This window comes from Geotrypetes seraphini, chromosome 1 (assembly GCF_902459505.1).
Source record: "Geotrypetes seraphini chromosome 1, aGeoSer1.1, whole genome shotgun sequence".
In the NCBI taxonomy this organism is placed as follows: domain Eukaryota; kingdom Metazoa; phylum Chordata; class Amphibia; order Gymnophiona; family Dermophiidae; genus Geotrypetes; species Geotrypetes seraphini.
The window spans coordinates 371,232,508-371,243,068 of NC_047084.1; the positions used below are offsets into that span (position 1 = coordinate 371,232,508).

Below are 10,561 nucleotides of genomic sequence, written 5' to 3' on the forward strand. Positions count from 1 at the left end.
AAAAATCTGCAGGTGGCAATAGAGCTCCCAGGGAAGTAGGAGGGACACAGGAAAAATCCAAAGTGGATTCCTTCTGCATATGGCTTGGGGAGATAACCCACTTGTCTAGAATGACACACCTATTGCCCTGGAATTATTTTTGAGCGTTTACAGTAAATGTAAAAAGTCACTTCCGACAGCACAAATCAGAATTTCAGCTTTAATTACATTTCAGCAACACAATCCTTTGGAGGATCTCTTCATTCATCAGCTCTGTCAAAACAGCGCTGTGTGAATCTCATCTGAAGCTCAATGTCTTGCAAATCTAAAAAACTTGTGTCTCCTTTTACAAAGCCGCGCTAGCGGTTTTAATGCATGCACCGGATTAGCGTGCGCTAGCTGGAAATCTACCGCCTGCTCAAAAGGAGGCGGTAGCGGCTAGCACGTGCAGCAATTTAGTGCGCACTATTCTGTGCGTTAAGGCCCTAGCACGTGTTAAATCATTAACACAAGAAATAGCATTTATTGGGCTCCTTTTACTAAACTGTGGAAGAGCTTCTAATGTGCTGGCAAAGTAAATGCTCTTAACGCTCATTCAGTTCCTATGAATATTGGAGCATTTACCTCACCAGCTCGCGGTAAGAAGCTCTTCCACAGTTTAGTAAAACCTAGTGATTGTTAGTACATAGTGGCACCAACAGTTAACATGGTGACTTGACATGTAGAAACATAGAAAGATGACGGCAGAAAAGGGCTATAGCCCATCAAGTCTGCCCACTCTACTGACCCATCCTCTTAAGTCTATACCTAGTGACCAATTCTTCAGATCGACCCTCGTAGGGATCCTACATAGGCATCCCATTTATTCTTAAAGTCCAACACGCTGCTGGCCTCGATCACCTGCACCGGAAGCTTATTCCAACGGTCAACCACTCTTTCTGTGAAGAAATACTTCCTGATGTCGCCATGAAATTTCCCGCCCCTGAGTTTGAGCGGTTGACCGTTGGAATAAGCTTCCGTATTAATTGAATAATGGGGAATGGGTGTGGGCTGTATCTTGCAGTTAATATGTGGTATGAAAACTGCTTGAGTACCTGAATAAATGCATGTAAACCGATCTGAGCTCCCCTGGGAGAACGGTTTCAGAAAATTGAATAAATAAAAATAAAAAAGCAGAACAGTTAATGCCACCTTAATAGGGATTAAGTGCAACTGTAACTTTATTGTCTTTTATCGGGGAATTTCTGTGCAATATTTTTGAAAATTCTACACAAAATATTTAAAACTTCTGCAAAACTCTGCATTAATTATTTGTAGTGTTTTTAAACAGAATTTCTACATCCTAAGACCTGAAATTCCCTCCTTAGGCTCCAGCCTTTCCCTTTCTGTCCTGCACTCTAATTGCAGCTCTATCTTCTGCTAACTTCCAGCAAGACTCTTAATTTTGTCTTGCACATGTAGTAACCTACACGTCCTCACATCTCATCCGTCCTCACCTCTCCCTCTCATTTTCTCTCCCCAGCCATCATTGTATCACTTCCTTACCATTCTGATGGCATATCCTCAAGCTTGATCTTTCCCCACACCACTGGCATACTCTCAGCTGTCTCTGTGATGCATTCTGAACTTTGGGCTAGATTTACTAAGGGCTTCTTTTACAAAGGTACGTTAGGGCTTTAACTTGCGGAATAGCGCACACTAGACCTTAATGCCAGCATTGAGCTGACATTAGTTTTAGAAGCATAGCGTGAGTTTAGCGCGCGCTAAAAACACTGGCGCACCTTAGTAAAAGGAGCCCCTAAGCTTTTCGAGCCTTCTCCGACCCTGACAAGATTCACTAGCCTCCTGGCCGATCAACCTCCCACCCGATCCGATCTGCACATGCAAATGAGGGGAAATGGCATGCAAAGTAGGAAGGCAGCGATTCACTAAACCAATGAAGGAGCACCGATTGGGCTGGCCAATCCAAAAAGAAGTGACTGCTGAGGACCAGTCGCTCGTGTCCTTGCCGACTATCCTGCTCTCTGCCGCTCTTAAATCCCAGCCCTGCAACCCTGAAATAAAACATTTTAAACACATCTCCCTTGTGTAAAAACACAAGAAGGCAAGCTCTGCCGACTCTCCTGCTCTCTGCTGCCCTGTCCCTACTGACTCTCCTGTTCTCTGCCACCCTTCCCTGCAGTGCAAGCTCGTTTTTTAACCCACGGGTCAAAAGCGTATTCCTGGCTGCAATGTTTTCTGTTCAAACGTGCCTATTCTTCCCATACGTGCGTGTTCCCCATTCAGTTTTTTTCTTGCTGCATTATTATAGTTCCAGTAAAACCCCCCCTCCTGTTTTAACCTCGCTTGTGTGAAGAGCCAGTGCATGTGCAAACCGCATCTACCGACAAAGAAGATGGTGTGTGCATGCGTCTGGATCGATCTGCAGCAATCCATGGGGTCGCTGTGGGGCGTGCCTCCAATCGCATTAATTTGCATGAGTATGCATAGTGAATCGGTTGCCCGGGAAGACTCGGCCACGGATCGCCCAACAAAGGTGAGTTTAGTGAATCTAGGCCTAAGTCTGGCCCCTTCTTTTTTCTTGTCCTCCCCCATCAAATCCATTTGCACACTCTGTTTCACTGCCTCCCAAAACCACAAGGGATACTCCCACCTTGCTCTACGCCCTCCACCCACCCTCCTCATGGCACACTTATACCTTGCTCTGTCTCCCACACCCCTTTCCATGGCACATTCACTTGCCTTGACCCCCACCTCCAACATGGTATACGCACTTGCCATGACCCCCAACATGGCATATGCACCTTGCTCTTGCTCTCTTCTCCCTCCTTCCTCATGGCATCTGATGTTGTCTTCCCCTATCCTGCAGAGATCACTTGGCAGGAGGAGGAGGATGTGAGCTGCTACACATTGGGTTACTACCTCCTCCTCTGCCAATTTAGATTAGACTGTTTAGGTGAACTGTGATGCTGTAGAGAGGTTCACCTAAATAGTTGAGACTAAGCTGGAGAGGAGGAGGAAGCAACCTGATGTATAGCAGTTCACTTCCTCCTCCTGCCATGCAATCTCTGCAGGGGAGGGGGGAAAAGACCAAGGACAGACCTGATGGCAGCTTCTTTGCAGAATTCTGCACACTCCACAGGGGTGGGGAATATTGCACAAATTCTGCACTACTGTGTAGAATTCCCCCAGGAGTAGTCTTTGAATTAACTGTATAGGAAGATGCTAGATACACCTCAACAGTTAATGCATAGGCTTTGCAGTTACTGTATGGTAATTTGGGCAATAAGGATCCTAAAGTCTTTACAAAACTCAGAAATTATGTGTTTAAGGGCTTTATTTTCAAAGCACTTAGACACACATAGGTTATTATGGTACTTTGTGTGTCTAAGTGCTTTGAAAATGAGCCCCATAATCTATTATCCAATAAAGATGTTTCATAGCCAAAACATGCATTATTTGCCCTTTAATGCTTGTTAATGAGTACTAACATACTTTACATTACTGTAACACATATTTTAAGTTTTTGTGAATTAAATGGTAATGAGATGCAGCACGTAAAATTCATGCAAAACAACTCATTACTTTGTAAATTTATGTCTTGTGGCAACTATATCACTAGTGTCTTTAATTTTTACCCATCCAGTATTAACATAAAGTTAAAACGAATAGTAAAAAAGATATCCCTTGAGGCCTGACAAGTTGAGAATGTCATACTTAGCTAAATAATGCATATTGAATGCTCTTGAGTTAAAGCAGTGTGAATAAGTCAGTTTGCACAAATAACTGGAATAACTGCTCAAGATTTTATCTGGATTTTCTACATTTCTACCCAGACAAATGCAGATGAACGTTTGGACAAAGTTAATGGGACATACTTGTCCGGTTAAGTTTGTTAATAATTGACTGCTGATTGACAGTGGATCTCTGTATAAATAGATTTTGATTGCTGCTGCTTCTTTTTCTGGATCATTAATAATAGGAAAAAGATTAACAAATTTTCCTTACTTGCTATAGTGAGTTTTTAAATAATTCACAAAAGAAATTGCATTTTTATCATCCAAAAGATTGATTTTATCTAATGAGGAAAAAACAGTTATTTACTGGTATTACTATTTGAGAGAAGTTCAGATGACATAATTTGGAAATTTTCTTTCTTGATCATACTTGATTGAACTTGTTGAATATACAGAGACTTGGTAAATTTGATTTTTCTGATATGTGGATGAAGACTTTTATCAACTCTAATTTCTGTTTCTCTATAATGCATTCAATGGACCAGTTGGGTATGGATTCAGTTTACTAACTTAACTATTGAGTGATCAGTCCTGGTAGGTATTCTTACTTATAATAATGTTTGCCTTATGTGTAAAATATTATATGACCATGTAAGTGCATCATTGTCAAATATGAAATGACACTTAATTTTGTTAGTGATTTGCATGTTGTGCAACTTGAACAAATAAGCATGACATCTATATGTGATATGTGCAGTATTTTTATTCATAATTAATAGGATTAATTGTGCTTAGTTCTATACTAACATTTATCTGTTTCCTTAGGTGAGAAACCATTTAAATGCGAACAGTGCAGCTATGTGGCGGCAAACCAGCATGAAGTGACTCGTCATGCAAGGCAGGTTCACAATGGTCCCAAACCCTTAACCTGCCCGCATTGTGAGTACAAAACAGCAGATCGGAGTAACTTCAAAAAACATGTAGAGCTTCATGTCAATCCACGGCAGTTCCTCTGTCCAGTGTGTGACTATGCTGCATCCAAGAAATGCAACCTGCAGTATCACATAAAATCAAGACATCCTGACTGCTCAGACATCACAATGGATGTCTCCAAAGTGAAATTACGGACTAAAAAATGTGAAGCAGATTTTTCAGACTCTGCTGCCGGTGAGAAACCAGACACAGAGCACACAAAGTTTAAAGGTGAGGCAGAGGAAAAAAAAGAGAGAACTGTCAAAGTGGAGAACAAAGAGAGCTCAAAAGATAAGAAGACAAGCACTGGTGCTTGTATGGGTCAAGTGACAACTAGAAGCCAAAAGGCCACCCCTGAGCCCAAGAATGTGGTAGATGAGAAAAATGAAAAAAGCATGGTTAAATTCAGTAAAAGAAAAGGTGTTAAAAGAAAAGCTGAAACTGAACCCAGTTCAGTAAAGCAAGATTTCGCAGATGACAAATATGTAACAAAAAAGAAAATGAAGCTAGAACACAAAGCCAGAGATTGTCAGGAAATCCAGAAGGAACATATCAAACGCAAAGCATCCAAAAAGCAAAAATCCTGCCTTAAGAAAGGCAGGAAAAAGAAAGTGTTAAGAAACAAGTACAAGAAGAAAATAAAAAAACTTGGTGCTCAAGAAAAAGGCAAAGAGAAATTAATTCCTGAGAAACCTGTGATGGTGAAGGAAGACAATAACAGAATGCTTGACTGTTCTGATGATAATTGGCACAAGGAGTCAGAATCTACTGATGTTGCTTCCATGACAGAAGAGAGTATTTTTCATGTTGTTAATGCAGGTAGAAGCAAGAAGAATGAACTGCCCACACAAAAAGCTGTAGAGGTAGAAGTAGAAGTTCAGAAGTTGCCTGCAGAAGTTGAGCAAACTAAAACTGGCTACATTTCAGAATATCAAGGTCCATCTAGTGGCCCCAAGGAACTTTCCAGTAAGCAAATCCCAACAGTACTAGCAGATATTGAAGTCCTTGGTAGACATCCAGGGGACTCCATGGAGATACCTGACAAGCATCCCGCAGACCCCGTGGAGACACCTCTCGAGTACCCCACAGATCCCTTGGAGGTGTCTCATGAGCACCCCACAGACCCCGTGGAGGCGCCTCATGACCACCCCGCAGACCCTGTGGATGTACCTCAAGAGTACCCTGCAGACCCTGTGGAGGCACCTCATGAGCATCCTGCAGACCCCGTGGAGGCACCTGACAAGCACCCTGCAGACCCCGTGGAGGTGCCTGACAAGCACCCCACAGACCCCATGGAGGCACCTCATGAGCACCCTGCAGACCCTGTGGAGGCACCTGACAAGCACCCTGCAGATCCCATGGAGGTGCCTGACAAGCACCCTGCAGACCCCGTGGAGGCATTTGAAAGGTACATGGCAGACTCTGTTGGGGCACCTGATGAGCACCTTGCAAACTCTGTGGAGAAGTCTGATGAGCACCCTGCAGACCCTGTGGAGGCACCTGATAGGTGCACAGCAAACCTTGTGGAGGTGCCTGATGAGCATCCTGCAGACCACATGGAGGCACCTGATGGGTGCACAGCAGACCTTGTGGAGACACCTTATGAGTATCCCGCAGACCCCATGGAGGCACCTGATGGGTGCACAGCAGACCTCGTGAAAGCACCTGACAAGCACCATGCAGACCCCATGGAGGCACCTGATGGGTGCACAGCAGATCTTGTGGATGCACCTGATGGGTACTCAGCAAATCCCGTGGAGGTGCAGGATAGTCATCCAGTGGACCCTCTTGAAATGGTAGATGGGTGCCCAAAAGGCCTCAGTTATGAAGATCATCAGAAAGACTCGATACACAAAACATTTGAAATTCCGGAGATGGCAAATCAGAAGCTGATAGAAGATCAGTCTAATACTGACACTCCCACTGAACAAAAGACACAACAGCAATGCCAACAGAATCCAAAAAAGGCAGTATTTGTACACCCCCAAGGTAATGCTGCAGTGGCTGAATCTGTGGAAATGGATGAGGATGAAGGAATCCACAGCCATGATGGCAGTGACATAAGTGACAATATTTCAGAAAGAAGTGATGATTCTGGGTTAAATAGTGCTCAGTCCATACCAGAAATAGTGGAAAGTAAAGCTGCTGTACCACAGTCAGCTAAATCCAAGGTGACTGTGGAGAGATTTATGTGTATATTTTGTGATCGTACATTTAGAAAAGAAGGAGAATACAGTAAGCATCTGAATCGTCATTTGGTAAATGTATACTACCTTGAGAAAGCAGCACAGGGGCAGGAATGAGTGAAAGCACCTTGCTGATGAAGTTTTAAATTTTTAGTTTTTAGTCACAGTCTACTATAATGTAAAGTTATTGTAGCCAAGTTTTTTCTTTTTATCTTAACTGCTGTTTATGTTTGACTTGTTGATTTAGGTGGATACCTCTCTGCTGCCTTTACTTTGTGATACTGAATTTATTAACCTAATGTGTCCTTTGTTTAGAAACCATTGTCATAATGGTTTGTGGTCTGCTGATTTAGTGTAAAACTATAATCTGGTTAAAAAGCAGAGTTAAGTTTAACTGAGTAAATTATTGTCTAAATCTGAGATTTAGTAAACAGCTATCCCTGTATATCAATTATACCACTGAGATTTAAGTGGTAATGGTCAAAGACTAATTAGTATTTGAAATATTAATTATTTTTAACTGCTTATTTCCCAAATTCAGCTTTAGTTTTGTTTCTGACTCCAGTATCGTGGTGTGTGCTAAGTGATGAATTATTTTGAGTAGTTTATCAGATTCTAATAGAATGCTTCTATTTGATAAAGTGAGCACTTTGGATGAAAAGAAGAGATTATCTCAGAGACAAAACAAAAATAAGTGTATTCTCACCTCATGTTACATCTTCAAACCACAGGCACTGGGACCTGGAAGACATAGGGGGACATTCTCAAAGACGTGCCAAAGGTTAGCCAGCAATAGGGTACCCTACCACTGGCTAACCAACTAATCCGGAATCACGTTTCTAAAAAAACGAATGTACCGAAGATCACCTTCATTTGCGGCGCCGATGTTGCCCTTACAGAAGCGCTTAGAGGTGCGTAAGGATGCCTAAGATTGACATGGGCATGGCTTGCACCGGAAGTGGCCTTAGGCATCCTTAAGTGCTCCTAGGTGCTTTCATAAGTGTGACACTGGTACCCTAAATGTAGGCTTCTAAAATGCTGGCCTACATTTAAGGCTCCAGTGTAAAAAAAAAAAAAAGTGAAATTCTATAATCGGCGCCGATTCGTGATTGATATACTATTGGCAACCGCCAATACCAACACTGATTATAGAATTCCCCCCCATATTGTCTGTGTTTCAGATTAGATATCATGTTTTTGGTTGTTTTTTGGGGGGTGGGGAATACACACTGTGTCTTGATAAATATTGATGGTAATGTAGGGATCAAAGGGCAAATTCTATAAGAAGCGCCCAAAAGTTAGGCGCCAATATAGGCACTGTTCAGCGCAATTCAAATAAAATTGGGTGCTATTTAGTGAATCACACTGAGCGGTACCTATTTTGGAGGCGCCCATTAAATAGGCCAGCTGTAGGCACAACTAAAAGTTAAGCGCCCATGCGAGCACTTAAGCACGCTTAAGAGCAGTGATTCTGTAAGAAGGCGCCTATCATGTAGCCACGCCCATGCCTAACATGCATAGCGCCTAATTTTTTGAAGGCCACCTAAATTTTTAGAGGCACCTTGTTATAGAATCACGCTTTCTTGATAGGCACCTATCTAGTTGGGCGCCTCCGAAATAGGAGTCTAACTTTAGGCGCTGGTTACAGAATTTGGGCCCAAATGATAGACTTTTAGAAAGATTTATCATGGTGCTTTAAGGGCTCACAGTATTGCACATTGCATTTTTGTTTTAATTTTACCTATGCAGTTTAAGATGTTAAAAGTAGTATTCGTGCTGTATACATACACTTTGTTTGATATGCATGTTTATTTTCTTTATGTAATTTCTTTATTTTTCAGACCTTCAGGTTGGTTGCTTGCCATTAATCAGGCTATAGTATTTTCTCCTTCAGTTTTGTATTTGATGACATTTCAAGCTGTTTAAAATTTTTCAAAAGTACCAGATAAATTTACAAATTGATCTAAAGTTTAAGGGTTTTTAGACAAACAATTCAAGCTGGAAGCTGCCTAACTTGCAAAGGTGGAATTAAAATGTATTTATAGTTACAGTATATTAGATTTTATTTAATGATAGGGAAGTAGATAAATTGTGCACTAGGAAATTTGTTACCAGTGATGGTCATTAATTTTCTTCAAACCATCCTTTAATTTGCTGAAGAACAGTTCAAACATTGTATTCAGAAAAATAGCACTGCAATACTATGTTTCATTTAAATATATATGCACGTACCCATGTGTTATTATATCCTATATCCTCACTGAAAGAACTGGTAAGCAGCAAGCCTGAAATTGAAAGATTTAGAATTTCCTATTGCTCCTTATCCATTCAAGTTAATGGATTAAAATACCACTTGAGGCTACCAGACCATCAGGTACTAAAGAAAGATGGATAAGTATAAGGTGGCTTTTAAACGCCACCCTAATTATCATGTTATTGTAACACTGTACTAATTTGGTCATAACTTCTGTACAATCCTTTATGATAAGCTCAAATTCTGGAACTGAAAACTTAGACATGAAATAGAATGGGCTTATATTGTATATGCGTGTCAACATTTGTGCTTCAACTATGCATTCAGAGAGCAATTCTATAAAAAGGTGCTTCCTTGTAGCCTGTTCTATAAACAAAAGTATGCATGTACTTTTCATTATAGAATACCAGTCAATTAATATGTAATCACTTAGACCAGCCACAGAGCTAGTATAAAATAATCATGCTTAAATCGCAAGATTATAGTATTATTCCAGGACAAGCACGCAGCCTATTCTCAACATGTAGGTGACATCATCCACAGAGCCCGGATGTGGACAGCTTCACAATCAGATTTGCTTGTAGAACTTTTAGAAAGTTTGCGACTGCCGCACCGCGCATGCGCAAATGCCTTCCCGCCCAGTGCAGGGAGCGGGTCCCCTCAGTTCTCAGTTTTCCACAGAGCCGAGAAGTCTTGTTTTTGACGCTCTGCACTAGACTCAGTTCTAAACTTTGTGCCTTTTTTCACCGCGGCTTGTGTTTTGTTATTTTTCAGGGTCACTGTTTTTTTGTGCGTTTTTTTCATTTCTTTTTTTAAAAAAAAGTCTTTAACTTTAATTTTATTTCTTTTGTCAAGGCAGGACCTGCTTTGTGGCCTCCACCGGCAGGTTTCGATTTTGCTGAGGCCATATTTCCGTCTATGTCCAGGCCGGTCACAAGCTTCAAGTGTAGCGGTTGCCAATGTGCGATCTCCCTCACTGACCCACATAGGTGTTGTATAAAGTGTTTGGGACCTGACCATTGTCCGGAGTCGTGTACTCGCTGTGCTACCCTTCAACCTCAAGCCCACAAGCGTCGTAGAGTTCAGGTGGAGAAACTCTTTGGCGGTATGGATCCCCTTGCCCTGGTCTCGACCTTGACCTCACATCCGGTCAAGCTTACGGGGGTTCCGCCTTCTGCCTCAACCTCATCTTTGATCAAGCCTTCCTCGTTCGAAGGGACCTCGTACTCGAGTAAATCTGCTAAGTCTTCTCCTGACGAGACTCTTGCCTCGCTGCCTCCCTCAGGTCAGATGCCAGTAGTGGTTATAAAGCTGCCTAAGAAGCATGTCTCCAAGTCAAAGAGTTGTTCTTCCTCAGAGACTGTTGCTGCGCCAAAAGTGCCAGATCCTCCAGTCTCGGAGTCACATTTGGAGGCTCTGATCCAGAACATTTT

At 42.0% G+C, this 10,561-nt stretch overlaps 1 protein-coding gene across 1 annotated transcript in view; it reads left to right on the forward strand.

Moving 5' to 3' along the window:
- The window catches only part of REST (RE1 silencing transcription factor), a 51,386-nt gene extending 43,139 nt beyond the window's left edge, over positions 1 to 8,247 (forward strand). The window contains exon 4 of the mRNA XM_033915188.1: positions 4,542 to 8,247. Within this exon, the coding sequence (XP_033771079.1) occupies positions 4,542 to 6,991 (2,450 nt within the window). The 3' untranslated portion in view covers positions 6,992 to 8,247. The remainder of the gene's footprint in view (positions 1 to 4,541) is intronic.
- The last annotated feature ends 2,314 nt before the right edge of the window (positions 8,248 to 10,561 follow it).